Source organism: Falco biarmicus, chromosome 2 (assembly GCF_023638135.1).
Source record: "Falco biarmicus isolate bFalBia1 chromosome 2, bFalBia1.pri, whole genome shotgun sequence".
NCBI classification, from domain to species: Eukaryota; Metazoa; Chordata; class Aves; order Falconiformes; family Falconidae; genus Falco; species Falco biarmicus.
In genome coordinates this window covers 4948538-4974700 of record NC_079289.1, presented here as the reverse complement: position 1 = coordinate 4974700, position 26163 = coordinate 4948538, and the positions used below count along the sequence as shown (strand labels likewise).

The 26163-nt window shown below is 43.0% G+C and overlaps 1 protein-coding gene across 3 annotated transcripts in view; it reads left to right on the top strand.

Moving 5' to 3' along the window:
• Nucleotides 1-26163, top strand: part of NARS2 (asparaginyl-tRNA synthetase 2, mitochondrial) — a 52659-nt gene that overhangs the window by 7133 nt on the left and 19363 nt on the right. For all 3 annotated transcript variants that reach the window (XM_056327127.1, XM_056327128.1, XM_056327126.1), the window contains exons 5-7: nt 1628-1708; nt 10752-10852; nt 24678-24810. In XM_056327127.1, coding sequence (XP_056183102.1) covers nt 1628-1708; nt 10752-10852; nt 24678-24810 — 315 coding nt within the window. The remainder of the gene's footprint in view (nt 1-1627; nt 1709-10751; nt 10853-24677; nt 24811-26163) is intronic.

The window sequence follows — 26163 nt, the reverse complement described above, 5'->3', positions numbered from 1 at the left end:
CTCTGGAATATGCATGGGATTGTGGCAGAGACCTGCATTTTGTATTGATAGGCTATAGTTACCTTCCCAGGCCAAGTTCTGACTCTGAAACTATTTCCTGTGTCGTAACTGGATCTCAGCGAGGAGCTCCTGCTGGGCACTCGCAAGCCAAGGTCTTTGCACCTGTAACCAAGGTAGCCTAGAGCTGACTGCAGTGTCTTTCCTGCCTCTTGGTCATGTTAGGGTACTTCCACAAAATGCATTGCACGTCCATACAAACATTTTGGTCCAAATTTAATTTTAGTGTGATTCTCAGGATGGACAGTAAATACTGCTGCTGCCTTCCTAGCCTTTTAACTAGCTGGTGATAAGGACCAGAGCCTGTCATGTGAATGGTTGCTCTGTATTGCTCTAGTAAAAGCTGTGAAACTGAGCTTTTAGAAACATTTGCTTTGTAATATTTTTTTTTAATTAATGTTTTGTGTAGATAGACAATGGGTTACGTTACATCATTGCCTCTGTCATGGTAATGCTGGCCCACCCTGATTTTGAAAGAGTTCTCTTGTGACAGCCATTAGTGATGCAAAAGAAAACAAATCCTTTGTTCACAGCTGAACTCTGCTAGTTTCAGGTTCTTGTTTGCCTTGACATGCACAGGTGTGATCTCTGTGCTCCACCCCTGATCTCTGTAGTGAGACTAAGTTAGGAAAGTGACAGTGAGTAGAGTTTGGTTCCTGGTTTTGCTCCTAACATGCCATGTGTAGTTGTCTGATGTCTACTTGATACACCTATCCACTGAAAATCGGGCTGCAGATGGTCTACAAGCCTCCAGCAGCACTGCAGAGAAACCCAGAGACAGGGGCTCTTTCTTCGTACATCCTTCCTGGTTTCAGAGGGCACTTCTGGATCTGTGAAGTATTACATGAATAGTTAATTGTCCAGGTACCTACAGCATGACCAAACCTGGGTATACCCTGTCTCTTAAGAAGATGAGAGGTGGGACTGACATTTTCATGGTGGTTGCATGTTTTTAAGGCCTCTCTGCCGCGCAGTGTGTAATTCAGAATCACGGAATGGTTTGGGTTGGAAGGCACCTTAAAGATTGTATAGTTCCAACCCCCTGCCATGAGCAGGGACACCTTCCACTAGACCAGGTTGCTCAAAGCCCCATCCACCCTGGCCTTTCTGTCATTTAACATACTTGATGATTTCTTTTAGTGGAGAACACTGAGAGTGTGTCTTCTGCCTAACCACCATTTTCAAAAAAGCTGGAAGAAACTGAAGTTTTGAGGCTGTAGGGGTGAATTTGATTGAAACTACCCAAAAATATAAAAATACTGGATTAGGTGAGAAGAAAGGGAAATGGTGTAGAGATGGACAGTTGCAAAACCCACATAATAATGGCATAAATTTCATTTGTTTATGAAACACAGAGGAAAAAACCCAAGTAGTAAACATTAATGATTTGTAAATCATGTTGGCATTTAGTTAGTCCCTTGTCTTTGTCCCTGTAAGGAACAGAGTACATATGCTGTCCTAGTTGGGGGCTAATAGCCGAGTTATGATGTGTGCTAGTTGATGTCATCCTTGAAGTTGATGTGTGTTTGATATCTTTAGCTAGTTAACTTTAGTGTTCTGTCTGTTCCAGGATAATGGCTACGTGCATATTCATACCCCCATAATTACATCAAATGACTGTGAAGGTGCTGGAGAACTCTTCCAAATTGAGGTAAGTTGGCTTCCATAAAGTTTGTTTTGATTTTTGCTTGCGGAGCATTCTGGAGTCATTGAAGGTTAGAGGAACTGTTTGTCTTCACAAAACCTTTCCTTTATGTACTTCTGTGATTATTTTTTTTAATATGGCAGTCCATTGCTTCAACTAATAATTTAAATAGATGCATTACACTTTTTTTTTATTTTATTGCTGTTTTGTACATTAATCGTCACCTTTTGTACTGATGAGGTTTTTCTATCCCTGGTGCTGTGGAAAAGTTTACAAAGAACAGAGGGAGGTGAAACATTTTAGTAAACAGAAGGATGTGATCATAAGAATCCAAGATATGGGATGGAACACTCAGGACAGCCTACTACATGCGAATATTTCTTGGCTTTGAAACGAAGAATATAATTCACTGTGAGATTAATCCTTGAAAGAAAGTCAGCAATCCCTAAAACTCCTTTTCACCTGTGTATATATTCCTCCCTACAAAGCTACTCCTGTTGTATATAGGGATCTTCCCCCAATATTGCCAGGTCTTCCCAGCCATCTGCCAAATTACTGCCACAGTCTATCATTATATGAAGTACTTCACATCTTGGGTCAAAATCTCCTATAAACTTCAATACAGCTGTAACTGCTAAGACCTTCCCCACAGATTCTCATGATTCCTAACCCCCACATCCATGAATCATAAGAAATTCCGCCTGCCTTTTATACTTCTATATTTGAAATCCACTCTTCTGTCTCAAACAATTACATCCATTGCCACTTACGCTTACTGGCTCCAGCCTTGCTGGTGAATCATCTGTAAACCCAAGAAAAATTGTTGAGGTAGCAGTTGCTTGCTGCAGGATCGCATCTTCCACACTGCCCAGCCTCATGACAAAGAGCCTCAGTGTACTGGTTCTTCAGGATCTCGGGGTCTAACCGGCACGACTAGTGATTCCCTTCCAGACCAGTACATGTGGCTCAGCGGTTTGCTTGCTGGGACAATAGAGTTGATTAGCTAAACTAAATTGTTCCTGTTTAATTGAGATCCCTTAATGCTACCAAAGGTTTGTTCCAGGCTGTTGCATGCAAATTAAGATGTGAAAACAAGTGACACTTAATGATGAGAACATTATACAGTTTGCAGCTGTACAGTGTATTATGTCTTTGGTACAAATTGTATCCACTTGAAAGCTGCAGAGGATGCAGGACTACAGTGTAGGTGGCTGGTAGTAACAGAAACACTGATGCAAATGTTGATTGAGGTGCTAAATTGTGAGGCTGAAACTTGTATAAACTGGATCTTAACTAAATGCAAAGTTCAAGGCAAATACCTTGTGCCGTCTCCAGTGTGATTGCTTAGGTGTAAATAATACCTGTCTTGGAGAAATACAGTGACAGCTGTGCTTGAAAGGTGTAGATTAAGTGCTGAGTCAGATCCCATTAAGCAGCCTGTGCTACAAAGAAAGGGCTTCAGAAACCCGATTGCTCCTGGGAAGTTCTCCCTGACTTCCTGTATATTCTTTGAGTACCGCTTCATTGTCTGGCCTAATTTAGGTCTTGGTTTTGTTTCTGCAAAGCTGGTCTTGGCTAGCAGAAGTCCAGGACCACTTGCTATCCTGCTGCGACCACTTTACTCCACTGGAGCAGTGACACCATTTCTTGATCGTGGAAATCTGGGGAAGTTTTAAATCTGGCTTGGGCCATGCATGTGAGGTTGTCAGACATAAAAATAAGGGTGACAGAAGAGTGTCGGACATAAAAATAAGCACATGCTATTTGCAGCAAAGCCCAGAATTTCTATATGCTTTTAATCAAACCAACCATCAAAACATTCCCCATCTGCTGTACTCAGTTCCTTTTTAAACTAGCCCTTAATTCACTGCTTACACAGGCCAAGGGAGAAAATAAATTTCTGTTGTTCTTGTATTTGAGCAGCAGCCAAGAATTATGGTGATGGGAATCAGTGAAAGCAACCTGCAAATTAGATTCTTCAATTTAAAAAATATTTAAATCCTGTGCTTAAAGTTTTAAGACCTGTCTTCCAGTTGTGACCAGAACATAAATTGGCATCCTATTGCTCATGAATTTGTAGTAGTTACAATATGCCTGCTGCTTACAGGTTGTTTGTTCTGCCTTTTTATTTTATTTTTTTTTTTTTTTTAACTTTCTGGGGCAGTGTATAAAACTGATATAAACCCCAGTTTAGCTGTCCTGCAGCGGGTGGTATAGGTTGAAAGCTTTTCTTGAGTAGCCTTTAGGACCCAAGTAGAGGCTGCTTTGCACCCACTGTGAACCGTTGCCTTTTCATAGCTGTCATCTTTACTGGTACAATTTTAATCCCCTCACAAATGCCTGATGGCTGCTCAGGCCCATGCATTCTTTGGAAATGATAGAAAGTGAATAGGAATCTCTTTCACATGAAACTTGGAGATGGAGAAAAAAGTATCTTGAGTTAGAAGGGAAAGGCTTTTTGAAGGCATATGATCTTTGATTCTTAGGCCTCATAATCATGTAGGATTTGTATCTGTTTATATGTTCAGCTTCCTCATTATCTTTGTTTGGTTTTGGGCGTTCTGATTAGTCTGTACATAGCTTTGGCTGGGATGTTCTCATACTAAGACTTGGAATGGGGAAGAATCCCTTCCCTCTGTGCTGGGCAAATCAGTTCAGCTAAGTATTTTTAAAATGAAGGAAAGAGAGCAGTAAGCAGAGACGATTTTTAAAAATAAATGAATCGCAAGAGGGCAAGAACTCCAGAGAAATCTTTTGCAGTTGAGACTTTCTACACTTGAAAAATGTAGATGTGAGGAGAAACTGCCAGAAGTGTGAAAACAGCCAGGCAGACCCTAGTCTGCATGGAAAACATCAGCAACACCAACTTGTGGATTTCTGCACCTTCAACAGTGTCTGCCTTTGGTGGAACCCTGGTGGGGAGAATCATCTTGCTTGTGCTGCCTTCTTTAAAGTAAATTTACTGAAAACACCAAAAGAACTTTGAATATTGAAAGCTGGGTTTTAGTAGAATGCAAAGTAAGATGAGGTAATTCTTGAAACTGGGGGAATGCAGATCAGCAGGGCGAGATGGCCCTTTTATTTTTATTTAATCTGAGATTAATTCCTCTGTTCTAGCAGTCTTAGCACCTCGGGGCAGATCCTCGCTTTTTTTCTTTTTTGTCTTCTGAAGTCTAAAATTCTTAGCTGCCTTTGTATGTATGCAAGAAACTTTAATCGGTCCACTTCTGGGGCTGCTTCCTAGGAAATCTGCCTGCCTTTTGTCTTTGTGACCCAGCTGCATGTCTCTTCCCTGCTATTTTCAGTAGCCTACCACTCTGTCTGCAGTGTTGAAGGCTCCCTGCTTTCTGAGTCTTTTGCTTTCTTTTCCACTTTGCTCCCTGGAAAGTTTCCTTGTTTGACTGCCTGCAGCTGCTGTGGAGAAGGTGGAGGCTCCTCTACACTCTTCCAGAGTCTTTCTGGCCCAGGACCCTTCAGCTGGTATGATGAAGCCCTGGATGCCCACTTTCCTTGCTGCCCAGCTGCAGCAGTTTAAAAGAATTCAGCATGAAGCGAGTTAAAAAGCAGTACAGCTCTGTTGGCATTCGCAGCTTTTTAAAGTAGATGTCACATGTCTTTTATTGCCTGTGGCCTTATTCCTTCCTGGGGACCTTGCTCAACACTTAGTGCTGTTCTCTACCTGTTGGCACCAGCGGAGGTAATATGTGCTCTCTATCAGGCTTGGCTCTTGCCACACACACACTTCACTGCATCTGGGTGGTGTTTGACTAAACCCAGTGTCTGGAGATCAGTCTGTTTCATTATCTGAAGTGTAAAACCTGAAGAGCCATCCAGGTATTGTTCTTCTATAAACTGTATGCAGAGATTGTATGGTGTTTGACTTCTGGGTGTTGGGGTTTTTTTGCCACCTGCTCACAGGAGTGAATGTAACATTCTCTAGACCCCTGAGGGCGGTGAGTTCATGGCTGTGCCTTCTGTGGTGCCAGAAATGCGTGCCTGCTGCTGAAGATGCAGAAGCTTACTCCTACTGTTCCTTTGGTACTACTGAAAACCAGCCTTGTCAGCACCAGTGAAGGTTGGGAGCTGCTGGGGAGAATCACAGTTAAATCCAACAGTGTTAGTGCCTGTCAGCTGTTTCCCCCTTTAGAGATGCATCATGGTCTGGGAAGTGGCCAGTCTACATGAGACTGGGACTTCAGAGAGGTGCTCAGCAGGGATCAGGATAAGCTGGAACTGAGCTGAAGGAAGGCTTGCTCTTGCATGTTTTCTAGCTCTCCCAGTTTCTGCTCATCATTTCTACTTGGTTCTTCTCTGCCTGTAATTCCACTCCATATTTATGAGATGTTTGTCTCAGCAGAGCCAGCTGCCTGTTGCTCAGTACAAGTCCAGCTGGTCAGAATTAGGACTGGAATCGCAAGGAGGACTTCTTGAAGTTATGAATTTTGCAGTGGTTGTCTAAAAAGGAAAAGCCAGTCATGTTTGTAATGGAACATCACAGAGGGCAGGTCCAGATTAGCGTTGTGGTGATGTGAGGCTTCAGCAGTATGGTGTTGTGGGCCTCGGCTAGAGCTGTAGCAGTGATTTCTATAAGCTTTACAAGTCTTCTCTGATCCCTTCATGCATTTGGCTTGCTTAGAGTGAAAGACAGAATCAAATGGTTTATGCTCTCCTGAAGCTAACTGCCTCAAGTAAAAGTTAATACAAGACTGACATCAAAGAGAATAATTTTAAATTAAATCATTAGGCATTTGAGGAGATGGAGAACAAAACGGGTATTAAATGCAGTTGCTCTTGTATTTAGAATGAGAATAAAAAGCCTTTGATGTTGACGTTGAATCCTAGTCTGTTTATAGCGTGTTTTTACTCTGAGACACCAAGATATTTCATACAGATTCCCCCTCCATCTTTTCCCATTGTAATTTGGGTAGTTTTCGGCTGGGGAATCAAGACAACTTGAAAGCAAACACATTATTCCCCACTCTCCACCCCCTGAATCATTTATCAGGTATCTGTTTTGGATTGGGAGATGGGGAAGAAAGTCCATCTAATTGAAATAAAAGCACCACAATGTTGTTGCTTCATTTTGCTAGTCATGGACATGAAAAACAATCTCGCTGGGTGTCAGTAGTGAAGGGATAGCATCACCTACTATTTATTATTTGTCTTCTACCAGTGGCTATGGTTGTATATAATAAAGAAGCAAGCCTGGTCTAAAAGGCTGAGCATAAATCTGGGGCACAGGCACTTGAAAGCATTGCCCTGATCCTGTGCTTGAATGTGTAAATAGGAGGAGCAACCTCTAGTAGGTTAGTTGATATTTGTACATGTGAAATGTAAAGTTGTTAATTACGGGATAGCCCTGTGCCGAAGGGTCCCTTCTAAAGGAAAAGGGAGGCATTTCATTTTTGCTTCGTAGCAAGTGGATTGACTTGTGCAGCTCACAACACCCGTTCATCAAGCTTTGTCTCAAAATGAGGGAGAGGAAGTGGGCGGCTGAGAGACGAGGCAGTCAGATGGTGATGTGGGAGTAAAATTTTGTCTAAATATTGCTATATTCATTCTTCATCTTGTGTTGGAAGCCATCCAGGTGTTGCTCACAATGGAGACATGCATCTTGGGATCTATCAGTGGCCTCTCAAACTGGCTGCAGGTTTTTTAAGTACAGTTCTGCTGTTGACTTTTTCATGCTCTTCCTCCAGTCACTGTTGTGTCTATTTTCCTGTTGCCTCCCTGAGATTACATCTGATTTGGAGAATGAAAAATTATACAAAGTCATTATAAATAAACCAAGCCCCAGCTCCTGGAGACAGCTGTATCCTGTTTGTGGATTTGGGGGGGAAATGTTGAGATTTCATGGCTGATTTCTTCTGTTCTTTTCCTGCTTCCAGTCTGTCTCTTTATTCTTGTTTAGAAGTTGCATCCTACAGGATTAGGTGGGATTTTTCACTGGTGGAATAAGGAACGTAGCTGAATTAAGCTTGCGGTAGGGGAAGCTGGAGTGGTACGTGGCTCTTTAGTGTTCTGGCTGTGGCTCTGGAGCTGTGGTATGGGGATATTTGTATGTTTATTAATATCCTTACTGTTTTTGAGCAAATATTCTGGGTTTATTTGAAGAAAACAATAGGGGCCTGCTTATGCATCCTTGGGTTTTGTTGTTTGGTTTTTTTAGAACTGCAAAACCTATGAAACAAAGGAAGCAGTCACAGCCACGAATTGTCATATTTTCATTGATCTCGGTAGAGCAAGGGGAGCTTGCTCTTTTCTTTGGTGTGATGCTGTGAAGAGATAAAACTGCCTTGAGATCTGAGGTCTTTGGCAGTCTCTGTTTAATCTTTGCGATGAGCAGCATTGCTTTTTGAGAACAAAAGCAACACCTTCCAGCTCATTGAGAAAAATGGCAGGTTGTAGAATATCAAAGGCTGGCAAACAAGCCTGAGCCTAGCAACCTTCCTGTGACAAAGCGGGTTGGGGGGGAGTAGGGTGGCTGGAGGCTGTGGTGTACTTAGCTGAGGTAGCAACATTTAGAGTAACTCCTAGGAACTACACTTGGAAAAGTGGGTAGTTTGAACTTATCTCAGAAGAAAGTATTCGTTTGGCAGTGAATGTAGATCAGCCAAACTTCAGATTCTGTTTGAAATTCCTTTCTGTCTTTCTCCTGAATCTTTGACTCCTCCAAAGCTTAGGGATGACGGTGAAATATAGAAAATGCTGAAATAATACCCTCATTTTTCTTCATGGTTTTTTTAAAATCTCGGAATTATGACCTCTAGAGATCATGTAATCCATCTCACCATGCTCAAACAGAATCAGCTAGAGCAAGTTGCCCAGGACTCTGTCTTGCTGAATTTTTAATATCTCCCCAAATAGAGACCTCACAGCCTTTCTGGGCAACCTGTTCTAGTGTTTGACCACCCTCACAGCAAATAAAAAACGTTTATTCTTGTTTTCAGATGAAATTTCACGTGTCTTCTTAAAATCTGTGACTATTGTCTCTTGTCCTCTCAAGTGAGCACTGCTGACATGAGTCTGGTTCCTTCTTCATTCCCTTCCATCAGGTGTTTATACACAAGGGTAAGATCCCTCCCTGGCCTTCTCTTCATGCTGAACAGTCCCAGCTTCCTCAGCCTCTCCTCATATGAAAGATAGTGCAGTCCATTAATCATCTCTGTGGCCCTTTGCTAGGTTCTCTCCAGTATGTCCATGTGTTTCTTGTACTGGAAAAGTGAGCAATTCACCCAGTGATCTTGTTGAGTCACCAGTGGTGTGCAGAGGGGGAAGGATGCCCTCCCTGGACCTGCTGGCAACACGGCCTAATGCAGCCCAGGAGGCTGGTGACTTTATTTCCCCTGAGGGCTCCTTGCTGTCTTATGGTCATCTTGGTGTCTGCCAGGGAAACCAGTGAAGCACAGTCCTTCTGCTCAAATGACTTTTAAAGTGCTCAACACGGAGGTCTTCTAACTTTTCTGCCTGTAAATTAAAAAGCAAAAACATATCATCGTTTTAATGGGACTATTTTTTAGAGCATTTTTCATAATGAAACACTACACTTGCTAAATTTTCCATTACTCCTAGTTTTTTATGCTAGTGACCTGAAAAAAATGAGGAAAAAATGAAATTAAGCATAAGTTTTTTCAGTGCCTATATAACATGTAAGTTGTTGGTGTTTCCAATTCTATATTGTTTAAATTCTGCTTTTTTTGAAGACTGAATAACAAAAAGATATTGCATTCCCTTCTTTTATTTTCTGATCGCTGTTTGTCTTTTTGCAATGGAGCAAATTCATTTGCCCATGAGAAGGAAATAACACTGATTTTAAAAGTGTTTACTAAAAGTCAGTGCACCTGACACAGAAAATACTCCTCAATTTTCTCATCAGAGTTGAAATTGAATTTTGAAGGCAATGCTTCAAACTTCCAAACCATAGAGATTCCTCTCTTCCCCCCTCACTGTTCATCTCAGTAGCAAAGAATGAAAATTACTTTTGAAGACTGGGATGATAGGTTGGCATCTTTCTTTTGTATGTTGCTGGGCAAATTGTTCTTCCAATGGATATTTCAGAGGGATTTTCATTTTGTATGTCTGCATTTCCCAGAAACATGGGTTGTGGTTTCTCCATCTGCTCCCAAACTCCTAGGTAGACAGAGACTTTAGCTATAAATGTGTTACTTTACTGGGGAGCCAAAAATCAGAGCTACTCTAGAAAATCTGCATTTCTACCACTCTTGTTCTCAGACTTGCTTGTGAAATGGTGAATATGTCCTTCCCGACATATTATTTTACATTTTCTTACCTCCTTCGTTTGTATAATGGCATTCCTAATTCAGCTTATCCATGTTTGAACACATAAGTTACCCAATTTTGAGTGAAATTTAGAGCTTGTGACATGCCCACATGCAAAGGCAAGAGGTGAGAAGTGAAGAGCCACATATTCTTCTAGCTTTGTACAAGCTCTGTGCTGCAGGCAAAGTTTTAGGCAGTCAAACTCCATGTAGCAAGTTACTTCCCACTCAGCTGAACTGATGTAACTACTTGCAATTTACAGTCCCCATTAGTTTGAGAAGTGTGTGAAAGAACTACGTATCCTTTCTCTGTGCTGACCTTCCTCTGTCCAAGCTTTGCTGGTGACACTGGGGTTATGCACCACAGTTCACAAACTTCGTCTGCAATTGTTGTGATACCTATAACCTATATTCTGGTAAGTTACTAAAAGTGAAGGTGGGAACTGTGGTGTTTCTACTTAAAGTATGGCTTTCCACTAGACAGAGGTTATTTGCATCAGACCCCTAGAAAGAGAAGTTCCCAAGAATGCTGTATCTTGTGTGGTTTTTTCTTAATGTGTTTTGCTTGAATAGGTTTTAGAGCCTGTTCACAGTCTGAGCAAAGATGGGAGCATTGTGTTATGACTTACCACACTGCTGGATTCCTTCTCAGCAGTGTTTGGGTTGAATCTCATGTAATTTCTTAAGAGAAATAAGGGAAAATAAGCTGGGAGCTGTGCTTTTTGTTCAAACACCAATAGTTGACTTCTTGCTCGTTCTTTGACTTACAGACATCAAATGAGGGAAGGGAATCTACGGAAAAGAGCCATTTCTTCAATGTACCTGCTTTCCTGACAGTTTCTGGCCAGCTCCATTTGGAGGTGATGGCAGGGTGAGCAAAATGTGAAGTTTTTGGCTTGATCTGTGATATCTTCTCAGGTGGTAATTTTGCCCCATTTGTATCCATCAGGTATCTGCCACATATGCCAGAAATAAATAGAGCAGCAGTGGCTGGATGATGGTGCGAGAGGCCAGCCTAGGCAGGGGAAGATTAGACTGCTTTTTAATTCTGGTTGATCAGTTAGTTTTAAAACTAGGAGTCTCCTGCTGTTTGCCATGGATTGGGAATATTGGATGACGATGTAATCTTGTAGGAATGACTGAAGGATTGTTGCTAACAACTGTAATACCTCAAGTGTCTTTTTGTTGTTGTTCATGTCTGGCATGTCATGGCAAGAAAATCTTTTTCATTGTAGCTATCGCATTCTTTTCCTTTTTCTCCTTTTTTTCCCAGGCTTCCTTTTTGTCTCCTTCAGTCTTCTTGTTGTGTTTCTTTCTTCTGCCAGTTCTCGTTTAACCTGTTTCATGGCTTTCCCACTTGATGCTTTATCACAGAATAGTTTGGGTTTGAAAGGACCTTGACAGGTCATCTAGTCCAGCCCCTCTGCAGTGAGCAGGGACATCTTCAGCCAAATCAGGTTGCTCTGAGCCCTGTCAAACCTGTCCTTGAATGTTTCCAGGGATGGGACATCTACCGCCTCTCTGTGCCAGTGTTTCACCACCCTCATCATAGAAAAAAAAAAAAAAATCTATCTTAAATCTAGTCTTTGTTCATTCTAGCCAGTAAAGTGATCACAGTCAAATAGTTAATACAGACTTTGATAAAAAAAATATGCTTAAGCTTTTCATGTTATTATTTCATTGAGATTGTTAGGGGTGCAAGTGTCAGTCTGTCAGGGAGACGGTTCCCTTTGATTAGTGAGTTTGGTCCTCATCTACACTGAATTTTCCCAATAAAATAACTGAATTAGTACATTAAACAGATGGAGTCAAACCAGTGCAATCCCTTATTTCAAGGCAGAGTTTTCTGAGAGCTTCCAATGTGGAGTCTCCTTAGACATGGTACTTTAGCCAAATCACTGCTTGCCAGCTGAATGGCTGATAAAGCCTGTCAGAGACCAGATCTCAGGCAGGTAGCACTGCAGCTGTTTTCCACTTGGCAAGGGGGTTTGTCGTGCACTTGCAGTGACTTTAAAATGACTTTTAAAGTGATTAGTTTCTGTCTAGTAGAAATCTCCTGAAAATGAGAGGGATAAAATCCTAGCTTGGCTTGAGAAGATGCAAACTTGGAAGATCTGCTCTTTCATGTCGAGGTTCTGATGAGTTTTTCTAATAGTCTTAGTATTTGCTGTCTGTGCCTCATATCCAGGGTTGAGAACCATTTTTATTTTTTTTAATTTGGTTCATCATTGTTTCACTGTTTAATTGGCTGCTGGTAAATAGCTGCAGTGAAATTGTTCAAAGGGCAAATTTTACGTATAAATCAAAAGGTATAAATTTCTTCAGAAAGCTCTTTTCTGCTTGGCTTGTTCTTTCTGAGAGACACTGTCTCTTCTCAGAACACCTAGATGGCTGTGGTCTGCTGAAATACTCAAGCTAAAGGTTCTTGACGGACAGGATATTTCTCATGTCGTGCCCTGGCTACTGTGAGTGAAGCACAGGTCACCTGGCAGCCAAAGGCTGATGCGTCATCTCAGACATTAGCTGGGGAAAGTTAATGAAGGAGTTTGTTTAACTGTAGGCATGGTGGAGTTTTTGTGTCCCTGAAAGAAAATGGGGTGACATGCATTTGTACATGTTAGATTTAATTGACTGTCATGTGTTGTGACGTTTATTGAAAGACATAATTCCACAAATCAAGTAAGTCCAGAGAAAAAGTGCAGATTGTAATGATTAACTTGAAACACAATCTCACTCTTTCATCAATCTGTTCCCTTTAAATAGTATACAGCCACCTCTGAGATGGAGCAGAAGGCTAAACTGTGCAGATGCAAGACCTGCCTGGTAAATATTTTTCTGCACTGATATCACTCAGGCGCACCTTGCTCTCAAAGGATGGGTAAAAAAAAAAATCAGTGTTCTTCAGCATGCAGTACATCACAGCTTCATGTTTGTATTTTACAGTAGTGTGTTGTTCTTACAGGTATTTTAAATGGATCCAGTGCCATCTAAATTTAGATAAGCTGTGTTTGTTCATAATGGAATGTAGCTGTTTTGTGAACCCGCTCCTTTATTTCATTTAGGCACACTGAGGTTTTGAGGCCTACAACTCAAGTGGTGTTGAATCCCTTCAGTCTTCAAATATAGGTCAGACTCTTCTAGGTGCAGAAGCACCAGTGATGCATCACGGTATTAACCTTCTAGATACTATGAAGGTTTTATCCATGGTTATCAAGTTGGGTCTTACGCTGTGAATAGGTCTTCTACATGATCAAAGAACGTAAGTGCGTAAGAGTAACCAGAGCTCCTTGGCAAATGAATGTGTTGTGTTGATGCTTTCATTGCAAAAGTAGTCAAAACCAGGAGTCCTTCTCCTCAGAAAACAGAAATATTCTGTCTTCCCAATAAACAAAGCAGCCAAAGCAGTATAGATTTGTGTGTTTTGGATTTGATCCTGTGCAATTTACTCTTGTTTTAGCCAGACTAAATTTTTCATGCCCAGAAAAGAAACTATTTTCCAAAAACTCCCTTTAGCTTAAATAAAATATTAACTTGCTGCGCTCTTAAGGCTTTCAGGAGCAACTGGTGCCTGAGAATTTGTGGGAGAAAATGAAGGTAGAAATGCCTGGGAGACCCTTCCCCATCTAGTCTTGGCCCATATCCTGTTGTCACTTGCTGTGGGACATGGGAGCACAGAGACAGATCTTGCAGAAGTCCTGGTAGAAACCAGGGATGGAGTAGGCTGGGCATGAGAGGCAGGGAGGAATTTGTCCATGGGGTTTATGTAGGAGGGAACAGAAAGTCAGCTAGGCAGTCATGTCTGTCTGGAGTTGAACTTTTAGCTTTGCAGAGCTCATGAGCAACATCCAAGCTGTGGTTGGAAAAGTCTGGGCAGGGGAGGTATGGGGAAGCCTTACCAGATGTGTCTGGAACCAAAAAGTCTTGTGCTGTCCTTGCTGAGAGTTCATCTGCAGCCCAGAGTATCATGTGCTTATCTGCCTGCATGTTGTCTGGGGCTCAGGGCTCTGTTTTTATGGCAAGGCTGCTTCGTGCTATTCCTGGTAACAGGAGAAAACAGTGAGCCATTTATAATTTCTGAGTTTTTAACCTTTTTTGAGGAAAAGCGGGGAGAGAGGTGTTCCTGCATTTATTGACTGTGCTGTGTGTGCTTGTTATTGAAGGCAAGGTCAGAAAAGTTCGTCTTGTCTCTCAGTATGACACGAATGGCCTAGTTGGCACAACTTCTCATTTCATTGTACTCAATCTCTGCAGTGACAGCATCTAGGTTGACTGCTCAGGGTGACTGAATCATTGTCAGCTGCTATAAATCTGTAGGCTTTTTAAGGTTCTAGAAAAGTCTTTATTCAGTAATACAGCTCTTCCCTTTAGTCTTCCCAGTCTCAGATGAGTCAGTAACGAATGTATGTGGTAGAAGTTTCTAGGACTCTGTGTATGTGTCCCAACTGGTTTTAAATGTCATTGGTTTGCTGTGAAGTCCTTGTGGTATTTCCTTGCCCTGTGATCCTCTGGTGAGGATAAAGGTCCCTTTGGGGACCTGAACTAGGCTGGAGGGTCTGTGACAGCTGAAGATGATTCAGAGGCATGCTGGAGACAGCAAAAACCAGTCTTGCCAAGTACAGCTCACTGGCTGTATTTACTTTTTTTTTTTTTTTTCCTCCTTTCACCCATCTGCACTTCCCACAAGTTCTACCTGCTCCTCTCCTTTCAGCCTCTCTTGCTAACAGTTTACATCATTGTTTTGCATTGATTTTCCTTGTGCCATGTTTCTTTCCAGGCACTGTCCTGCCTTTCGCATCACGAGCTTAACTAAAACTGCCCTTCCTTAAAAGCCCTAGGGGCTATCCCCTCCCTAAATCGCAGAATAAGTTATCTCTTCATTCCTTGCCCTCCCTACCTCTGTTTCTTTTCTCTTACGAAGCCTTCAGTAGGTTTCTCCTCTCTTGTTCATCTCACATTCCCTTGAAATTCCCTCAAATAGGTTGCCTCTGAGCATTTTACCCAACAGCAGCATGCTAGGAGGTTATGTGGAAGACAAGCCTGCTCTTTGCAGTGGTGAACAATAGGAGGACAAGAGACGATGGGTTAGGTTGAAACAAGAAAAGTTCTGCATGCATATAGGGAAATCACTAAGTGATCAGTCAAGCGTTGGAAAAGATTGCTGAGAGAGACTGTGCACTCTTCATCCTTAGAAGTTTTCAAGACCCGGCTAGATAAAGCCTTGAGCAAGCTGGTCTGGCCTTCTTGCTGACCTTACTTTGAACAGAAGACTGGACCACTGACCTCCTGAGATCCCTTCCAGCCTGAATTACACTGTCCTTCCAAGTTTATTCTTGGCTTTATTCTAATTTTCCTCTCCACCAATCTCATACATAAGACCGTCTTGGTGAATTATCTCTCTAGTTCACTTTCACTTCAGCATCTCTTCCCAGTACCAATATTTTTCTGCCTAACATAATCTCAGCTTTTCATACTGTCATCTGCCTGTTAACTTCTAGCTATTGAACTTGCTTGAGGTGAAACGTAACCAAGCCCACTCCTCTGTACTCAAGCGCATCCCCTTGATTTCTAAACTATCATGGGTTTTGCTACTGTTCTGCCTATTCCAGGTATTCTGTGCAATCCTGCAACTGTTTTTTCTAGTTTAGAGAGGCTCTAAAAAAATCTCAGTCAGCCAGACCATTTTAGCTGAGTTTGTAGAGAGCTGAAAGCGGTGAATTTCCTGGTGGTTTCAGAAGATACTGAAATCACACTGATTTCACTTTTAAAATACCAGTACTTTAGTGCTTCTCAAAGAATGGAAGAGATGAGGAGAGAGAGAGAGCGAGCTGTGATTTTGGGTTGGTGTTTAAGAAAATGCTGCAGAGCTGAAAAGGTATGTGTTTGAGGCTGCCTTCCATAGAAGAAGCTTCATTTTCACCAGTCTGGTAAACAAAGCCTTAAAATTTTATTCCAAAATGACTTGCTAATGATGGAACAGATTGCATTGTCTTTAAGCAAATATTTGCTCTACATTATATACTTTTAAATACTTTTCAATGCAGCTGCAGGAATGATGTCCAGTTGTATAACACTCCTGTTGCTAAGAAGTAACAAAAATAAGTTTAATTATTTAGCTTGGATGCATGAAAAAAACCTCCGACATTTCTTGCACAACACTTTAGTCTGACTCACAACGCAGACTATTATAATTAGCACACTAACTTCCATTAATTAGGCTGGCACTTAACTGGAACTATAAAAAGCAACTGTGACATGTCTGCTTTTAATCAATTACCACATGCTTCAGTCTGGTTCATTGCTGCTGCAGTGATTGTTAATGACTTTGTATCACCAGGAGGCCAAATGCATGAACTTTGTAGGTACAACAGTGAGCCTAGGGTCACTTGGCAGATTGGAGTTTTATGGTCTGCATGGATATGATGCTGTTCATCCTTTCTGCCCCCCCACTTTTTGGGGGAGGGGAAGCAGGTAATTCCCTTGCAAGAAGCATAATGAGTGTGCTGGGAGTAGCTGCAGCTCAGCTGTGTCCTGGGAATCCACACATGAAGGGCTGAGTGCAGTCCCAGCAGTGGTTTGGACTATGTGCTCTTTCTCTCCTGATGGTAAAAATCAAGTGCAGGTAGCAACAGAAGAAAAGGTTTGATGCTCATCTGGTGAAAGGTCAGCTGAAATTCTTGGTCCTTTTTACAAGTAAGTTAAGATAAACCATTATATATGTGTCTCGAATCCAGCATGCAGTCCCTTTTCCTTCTCTGAACATCTTGTGATCCCTGTTCAAAGCAGTAGTAGGTGCTGTAGGATCCATGTCAGCAGATCCCAGCTTCCAGGTTTGTGTAGGGCCTTGCAGCTCAGCTTCATGAGTGTGCCTAGACAAAGCCTTGGGAGCTCCAGGGGGTTTAGAAACTGCTTTGTAAGTTCCAATAGGGCTGTTATAACCCTCTGCCTGCATGTTCCCTGGACCATAGTAGCCACATTCATGGTGGCTTCTGCGAACTTGTTTTACTTTACAACTGAGGCAAGCAAGAAGCCTGCGGGCAGTCTGTTACCGCTGCTCAGCTGACCATCAGTGGCTTACGATGCCATAGCAAACTCGGTAACATACAAGAACATGAATGTGCCCCCTGTTCAGGCCACAGCTTTTGCTTCTCAAGGAGCCCCTATGCCCCAAGAAGTGGCTCCCGTATGAGATGCGGAGTCAGGCAGCTCCATCCCTTTTTGCTCCCACAGCTTTCCTTAAAACAGATGCATAGATCCAATAGTGAGTGCCTTGAATTTCTTCCATTTGCTGCCATTGCACTCAAGTGGATTATGGATATAGATACATGTCATAGCTGGAACATGTTGCATTTAATATAGCTTTCAGTAATTTTTTTTAGTACAGTTACTTACTTTGTTTAGTTACTGTAGAATTTGTGGCCTTGGAGATTTTAAATAGCTACACCCAAACTTTGAAATGTGGCCTGAACCATGACTCCCTTCGTGCACTAACGCACCCACTGATGTAGTTTCTTGCTGTGATTCATATTTGCAGAGTTCACAGAACCAGTGTCCATCTGAAAAAAACCCTGATTTAAAGGAAAAAATCCTCTTCATAGCTATTGTAATGCAGTTTCTGGAGAATGTGTTTTTCCACTCTGAAAGGAAAAAAAAATAACCCAATTGCTCCCCCCCGCTCCACGCTGGTAATGTATTTTTATGACTTAGAGTAGGAGTCACTGGGATGATTAAGTTTTGAAAAACACCTTTGCTCCCTGTTTTATTTAAATCTTTGAAACATGTTGTATCACTCCTTTCTAGAAGATCTCTGTTAGCTAGGGCATGGGAAATGGTTATTTGAATAAATGCTTAACTATGGTGGCTTTCATCAACTCAGCTTGAGTTATCATTGCTAATTGTTCACTTTATTGACTTTAATTAGAAATAATAATATCAAAAACTAGGACAAAACAAGACTCCACTGAGAATAAAGTACAACAGTGCTGCATAAAAGGGTGGAGGACCCAGGCTGATGAGATCTTTGAGCCTGGAGCAGAAGACATTGTAAGGCTCTGAATAACTATTTCCTTTGTGTCTATTTTCCCCTATTCTCCTGGCATGTGTAAACTAACCACGCAGTGTCTAGGTGTGCTGTGAGTTCTAATAAACAAAATAGGAGGTGCTTTGCCAGATAATTAGGGTATATGGGTCATGTTGTTGTTAATTACTCAAGTGTGCCTGGATCATTTTCAAGCAGAGGTGAATGACCTGGGGGGGATCCTTGTCCCATTTTCTTTTTTTCTTGCCACTGAAGCTGGAGCAGAGGACAAGGGGGGGGGGGGGGGGGGAGCTGGTCCTGGAGCGTTGCAGGAGGGTGCTGCTGCACACAGGACTTGCTGCACACAGGACTTTGGGAGCATGGCCAGACTCTGCCCTTTGGAGGTTGCAGTTGAGGGAAACAGCTGCATTGCTTCAGCCTGACTGGCTGGGGGGGAAGCTGGCACTTCTCAGTCCCTGTCTGGGAACTTAGACAGCATTATTTATTTTTTTATTTATGTATTTATTTTTGGCTGCTTACAAAAGGAAGTACAGTCCCATCTCATCACAGCTGAATTGAAACCTTAGCGCTCAGCACGCTAGCTCTGTTGCCCAGGCCTAAGCCTCACATACTGCTATAAAAGCCCTTGTCAAGATGCAGCTTTTCTCCATCTGCATGTCCTCAAAGGGCAGACAGAAGTGGCACGTTCTATGAGGAAATTTTTAAAACTCATTTTTCTGCTTTTTCTCTGGATAATTTTCACCCCCACCCACCCCCTGCTACCTTTTCAACAGAAATGTGCATTTTCATTGTGCAAAATCCAAACCACCAAACAATAGTAACGGGAGTATTATTTTTACATTGAGGGTAAAAAAAAAAAAAGTATTTCTGTCCACCTCTGAGGGTTATTTTTTTAACACAGTCTACCCAGCTGAAGGATGTGAAATAATCTCACTTACCTACAAACTACTGAGCACCCATACCTCACTAGCATCATTAGGAGCCCTGGGCTGCCAGCTCCTGCAAAAAACTAGACCCTGGAGGCATTGGATCGGTATGTTTGAATGGTTGTCTGTGTGCATGTGGTTTCTTGTGCTGGGCCAGAACATCTTTCAACATAAAAATTCCAGCATCCCTGAACAATCCCAGTCATGCTTGGGTCAAGCACTGCAGCCAGCTGGTGTCTCCCGGCAGCCAAGCAAAGTCATCTGCTTGCTTCAATGGAGTGGGCAGGTCCTCCATACTCAAAATGAATATGGTCTTGCTGGAACAGAGTAGAATTAGATCAGATAGCTGGATTTATTAATTTCTTCCTTTCCTAAGGGGAAGGACAGCGTGGCTGACAAAGCTAAGTTTCTGGGCTTTAGGGTCACCTTGCTTTCCTTTCCTCCTCTGCTGACATCATGTGTTGTTTTGTCCTTGGGTTAGACGATACTGTTTCTAGATTTTCTTGAAATCTAGATTTTGAGAGGGAAGGGGCGGGGAGGAGGTTGGTGGGTGATGGTGCGAGGGACACAAATCACCTTTCAGCTTCACTCTTCGCTGCAGACCTAGTCAGAGGAATCACCGTATTCGTGTTTATGCAGGCACGTGTAGTATTTTGGGGTGAGGAGGAGGGCACTGTACAAATGAATAGCTGTGTGTACTGGTGTGGTTTACTGCTTAGCCCTGAGTCACAACAACCACCTTCTGCCTCCAGCTGTGTCACTGCCATGTGGTGTGACCTTGGCATAGGCCATAAGCTGACGGTGCAGGGATTGCATCTTCTTGATTAATAGCCTTGCTCAGAGTTATATCCCCTTAGTTCAACAGCACCAGCAGGTCTTTATTATCCTGGGAGCAGCATGGAGTCCTGACTTTGAAAAGGAGCACAATCCGTTCCTGGCTTGGGAACCATTGGCGCAATTAATTATATTTGGATTTCAGTGTAAAAATTGCTAGTTAAGGCAGAGACACTCAGGCCTACAAATATTACGTGAGTTTAATTAAAAGGATGATTTTAAGCAGCTTTGGGCACGAATACTTTATACTTCTCTGTTGGTTTCTGTCAGTGCCTCAGTAATGAATTGTCAATGAGTTCAAATGAAGTGAGCTTTCTTGTGTGGCTTAAAAGCTCTCAAAGGGGGAGAAGTAGCTGCTTCTGAAGAGGGTTTTAGTAGTGTATAAAATAAGGGTGAAAGGGGGGAAGTTTCCCCCTTCCTGGGTGTTCGTAGGGTGGAAACCACAAATCCAGCCTGTGCAAGAACAAGCTGCTACCAAGCAGTTGTCCATGCAGAGGGCAGCTGTGCTCCAGCAACGCATCCAAGTGCTGCTGCCTGTGTTCAGAGGGACTCCTGTAAGCCTGGCCCTAAAAGATGGCTAAGCCCTTTGCTGGGCTGCAGCAAGCAAGCTCAGCGTTTTGCAGGATAGAGCCCTGGCTTTTACAGCATTTCAGTGTGTCAGAGGGAGTGCTGCAAGTATTCTCTTGGCCTCCACATTAAGCTCTCCGATTTTCCCAGAGAACCGGGCAGAGCAAAATACAGTCCCAGAAAGGGAACAGTTAATTAAGCGGCTCTGTGCTGCCTTCTGGTGTCAACCCCGGCAGCGCCTGTGAACTGCATAAATGCACTGGGGCTTGCTGTCCAGAGCTCTCATCTGGGTGAAGCTGCCTGCAAAGAGACTCATTTCAAAGCCTCTCTTGTGTTCTTTGCTAGCACGTACAAGGGCAGTGTTACAGACATTACTGCTCTGTCTGTGATGGCTAAGGAAAAGGGCTCAACAGATTAGTGGGCTCTTTTTTTTTTTTTCTTCCCCCCCCCCCCCCCCCCCCTCCTGTATGTATGCTTTTGTTGGAGATGAGGAATTAGCACTACTGATTTTTTTTAAAGACTCTTGAGTGACCACAACCCCAACTGACCTAGGCACTTTCTGAGGCTTAGCCAGAATTTTCAAGTTATTTTTAAATGCTGGAAGCCTTGCAGAGGTCTGGGAATGTTAAATGATTGATTATTTGCATCGTAGAGCATAGGAGTCACAGTCCTGGACTGAGGCTCCATTGTGCTAGGTGCTGAATGCACACAGAACAAAATGACTGCTTTTGCCCTCGCTGCATGAAATTGGTGTGGAGTCAGCTCCCATCCTTCTTTACTAATGCATTTATACATGCTCAGTGTGATACAGCAGTGTATCAAATCACAGATACGTTTTTTAATAGCAGATGAAGTACGAATAAAGGTCGGATTTGTGTGGCGTGCTTTTGCTTAATGTCTTGAACCACAGAGCACAGTAAACAGTATGTGAAAGCCTGGATGAAAAATAATTGGTCGTGCTTGGAGGTGATAACAGTGACTGTATATATATATATTTTTAGCTCTGTTTCTCTGTTATACCCAGGCTTCTGGTCAGTGCTGCATTGCCATTACCAGATGACTTGCATTTACTGCATTCCTTTGATCGCTTTGCCAGCATGACATCTGGCTAATTTCCCTTTGCCAGGGTCCCAGAATCGTGGTGAAGTTCTCACAGTTATTTGCATCTATATTTTTTCCCTTAATGATTAGCCTGAGAAATGAATTATTCCCACCACCACCACCCCCCCAAGATGTGGGTTTATTTGGGGTTTGGGGTTTGGCTTCCCCCGCCACCTCTTCTTCCAAGGGCCAGGCAGGCAGATTCAGCCCTACACCAGTGGAGCTGGGCTATCACAAAGCCCTTACCCCTACTGTCGTTGAGCTTGACTACGTTGAGATAGTCCATGAAGTTACAGCGCTAATGGTTCGTTTTGGAAAAATAGGTGGTTCTCAGCGTACAACTTAAGAGAAGATTGGTCCCAACAGGATGCCTAGAACTGAGAAAAGTTAGAAATCGGTTCCTGTGGGATTGTTCTGTACTTGTCCTCTTCAAAAGCTCCATCTTGAACACAGAGGGGCTTTAATCTTGCAGCACAAAATCAGTCTGTGACTGTGAAGTGTTAGACCATGGTTGACATCTTGGAGCAGTAAGAGCGGGGTTTATGGTTTTTATTAATTTTAGGTATCTTGCAGTCAACAAGCCCCTTGGAAGGTAAGTAACTAGTTGTCATGCTTAGGCTGCTATTCAGTGGGAAATACGTAGAGTTCAAAGTACTCATAGTAGCCTGCATTGCTGGAGAGAGTCACCTGCAACAGTAACCTACAGTAACTGCAGTGTCAGTGCCTCTGCTGAGAAATGTGTCTCTCACTGAAGCCAGACTGTTGCTCTGTGGGACAGGATCTCCTGCTAGCCGGCTGGTATCACACTTTAAAATGTTACTTTGAAGACTTGATGTCAGCACAAAATTAAGAGACCTGCACATCAAGCCAAGCAGACCCGAGTAGGTACTTGAGCAATTTCAAGCTTTTCAAAATATTCTTGTCTTGTGGCCCAGTTGAACTTGTGACTGAACTCATTTACTTAGGATAGATTCCTTCTTTAACTGAAGAGCCCCAAACTGAATTGTTTTAGTAAAAGCCTGAAACGTGAGCACGGCTAGCACAAGAACCTGCGTCTCCTTTTTCCCACTGCAGACTAACCTCCGTGGCCCGGCAAGCAAAATTTTTTGACCAGTTCTACCTTAAACATTGAACAATTTTGGTCAAGTGACTCATTGTTTCATATTTGTTGTTTGTATTGCTATAGCAGTTGAAGTTCTTAAGCTTTGGATCCAAGACCTTGTCGTGCCAGGTGCTGTAGGAACATGGGAGGGAAAAAAAAAAAAAAAAAAAAAGCCCAACACCAACAAAAAGGCCTTCTGAGGAATACATGCATTTCTGTATAACCTAAGCCAACAGACGGCTACAGATGGGGAAGCACAAGGAACTGATGAGATAATACTGACCTGTGCCATGAGTAATAGTCTTGGTGCATCACTTATCTAAACATTGCTGAGGTTTTACAGACGCTATAGCAAAGGGCAGTTTGAAGGAGGGTGATCAAGTGATGGCAGAAGTTTATAGTAACATCGCAGCAAGTGAGGAAAGCAGGAGAGGGAAAAGAGGCTTGCTGAAAATGATGCTTGAGGAAAGATGTTTGCTGCAAAATCTAGTTAGTGTTGTAGATGCTGTGGTCATGCACAAGAGAGTGCAGGTACAGAAGCAAAGTAGAGACACAAAGTGTCTTGGAGCAGGGAAAGCGGAGCCGGTGGGGTAATAAAGCATACAGGCAGGGTACATATTCATAGCCTTGACCTGGAACTTTCTTCTGGTGTGCTTACTACTAGCCACTCAGGGGGGGAAAAGGGAAAAAGAAAGTGCTGTTTCTTTGGATTGTAACCTTTAACCATCATGTGACACGAGGGAACAGATGAGTGAAGCTGAATGTGTGTGTTCCTTTATTTGTAGTGCAGATGCCTCCATAAGGGCTAAAGGATAACCGCCGCTTGTTGTAGCATTGTTTATTTAAACTTCAGTTTGACAAAATTAGCCTGTGCAGAAACCAGAGCGAACATCCTCTTTTAAGTTCAAAGCTTGCAGAGCAAGATGCAAGTCAAATGCCAAGCCCAGCAATTAGCATGCACCCTTTCATGAGCGTTAAACTGTGCTTAATCTCTACTGATCAGGTTCTTTTTCTCCTACACACTGTCTACAGCTAAAAATAATGTCAAGTTAAAGATGTGCTGAAGATAGTAGCGGCCCAGTCTGTGGTTTTTCTGAAGCAGTTCTCTCTCTCCCCAATCGTGTTTTTGCTTCCCATGCAGCATGAGAGGAAACACAGCTGGCACAGCATCTGTTTGGGGAGGTCTCACTGGCTTGAGAATGTCCAGGAGCCCAAGTGCTCATAGCCCACAGTGTAAAAGGTGTTGCTTGGAGAGCAGCTTCCCAACGGTAAAAATAAAACTTTTAAAGGTGTGTTGCTGTTTGATAGGAAAGTTTCTTACAAAGGAAGTGGAGGTTCAAGGCGGCTTTTGTATCCTGTGTAATGCAGCGTGATGTGACTGGAGAACAGGAGAGGATGTATTTAAATAGACTTCCCAGAAGGCTGATGGAGAAATAGCTTCGTAATAGGAAACGCATTGGTTGCTTTGGCATAAAATGATATCCCAGATGTCTTCTTTGCAGTAGGGACCCCTTTTAGCTGAACCGGTTTTAGCTGTGTGGAAGGAGCCTACTTCTTGATCTCGAAGGCTCTTTCGGCAGTACGCCTTGGTCTTGCCACTAGAGGGGGACTGGAAGCCGTGAAGCATCCATCCGTCCTGCTGGGCTTCACTAGCCACCTGGCTGCCAACACCGGCCAGCAACTCCAGCAGCAGGACCCTCTCTGCTCTGTTGAGCTCTGGGGTGTCACAGCACCCATAAACATCGGACCGTGCAGCCAAAGAAACGTGAAGGGAAGTGGATGAGGGGACCCTGCTTGGTACCATGTCTGGTGCTTCTCCAGGGATCTGGCTCTGCAGAATATTGGGGGTTTAGTTCCACACAGCTACAAAAAGTGTCTTGAGCACAAGTGGCGTTCAGTGAAAGCTGAACAGGGCTTAACCTCCCAGAGTCATGGAGGGATGTGAATAATCTCTCTCCATGCCTGGAAGAAGGAGCGTAACAGCAGCATACCTAGCAGTGCCATTGCACTGGAAAAAGATGGAATGGTGACATGAGTGCTTCCAGATCCTGGGAGAAAAATAAGGAGTTTAAGTCTAACAGACTGTCTTGTGTGCTGGGCCTGACCTAACCTGTTTCTTGTCACCTCGCAGGGCTTTTACTCGTGTGTTCACCTTTGGCCCAACGTTCCGAGCGGAAAACTCACAGAGTCGCCGGCACCTGGCGGAGTTCTATATGGTAGAGGCTGAGCTGTCCTTCACTGAAAGCCTCCAAGACATCATGCAGGTGGGCACTCTAAATGTCTATGAAGGACTGGTGTCAGAACTTCCTCTTCCCAGAGCTGTGCTCCTTGCCCTCAACTGAGGTCACAGCTCCTCTCACCCTTTGTGAGCCACGTAGAGGTTGCACAGGGACTTCCCGAGAATGAGTTTGCTCAACAGAGGCGAGGCCACAGAGAGGATTTGGAAGAGAAGATATAAGTGCAAACAGAGCCCTCATCTCAAGGGGAGGCTGCACAGTTGCTGTATTGTCAGGAAAAATGTAAATGTGCTTGACTGGTGCTAATGAAAGCAGCACTCTCCCCTTCAAAACCTTCAGCATCTCTCCAGTGAACGAGCAGTATTTATACAGTGTGTCCCTTGATGTGCTCTGTAAAGAGCTCCTTGAAACCTGCATTGAAATCTGAAGTAGAAACAGTCCCTGGTATATGCTATTCACTGTGGCTTTAGCAGAAGACTGAAAGAAGTCCTTAGCTAACTTTTGGGTTTTCGGGATTTACCTCCCAGTTACAGTTTAACCACATGAGGGATGTTAATCCATTTTACTAGTAACAGCATAAGCCAACTTATGCCCAGTTGGACTTGTGAGTAAACATCCACATGTGCTGTCATACATCGGATAAGCTCCTTGGAAAGCTATTGGAGAAAGAGTCTTAAAAAGAAAAAGACCTGAGGCGCTGGCTACAGATTTATAAAATAACATCCAGGTGGTGGTTTCTTCAGCCTGAGTCATATACAGCCTGCTGAGTCAGTATGGCTTGACAGCAGAGCTAACATAGTCCCTCTCTTGTGTGTGCTGCTTTCTGCATTTTGGATGTCTGGGTGGAACCGGGCTGTGTGGACTGACATGTACACTGCATCTCTTTGCTCCATCATTATTAGCATCCCATTCTTTCTTTTCTCTCTCCTTTTCTTCAGAACATCGTGTATTGTTAGAGCATAGCATATGTATATGTTTACGCCTTACTTCCTGAGCCCCCTGTTTCTCTGGGGGGCTTCTTCACTGCTTCTATTGGAAGACCTTGCTTATTGTACTAGATAAGTGCTGACTGAGCCCTTGAACACAGCGTGAACATATGTGTACTCTTGTGCTGAGAACCCTAATTTCTTGGCTGTTGAAGTATAGACAGCCAGATCAGACAATTCAGAGAATTAGATTTGAGAACTGTTTGGGAATGTGTAGGGCTTTAATTTGTAGGGAAAAGAGGAACTTCTCCCCTTGGCTTGGCTTTTGCTGTTGCTAAACATCTTGTGAAGTCTCAGCTTGTGCTCTTGTCTTTCACTTCTTTCCCTGTAACAGAAAGTCTCCTAGCAGCTATCATTGTGCATTCCTCATAGCAAGTCTACATTGCAACATGCT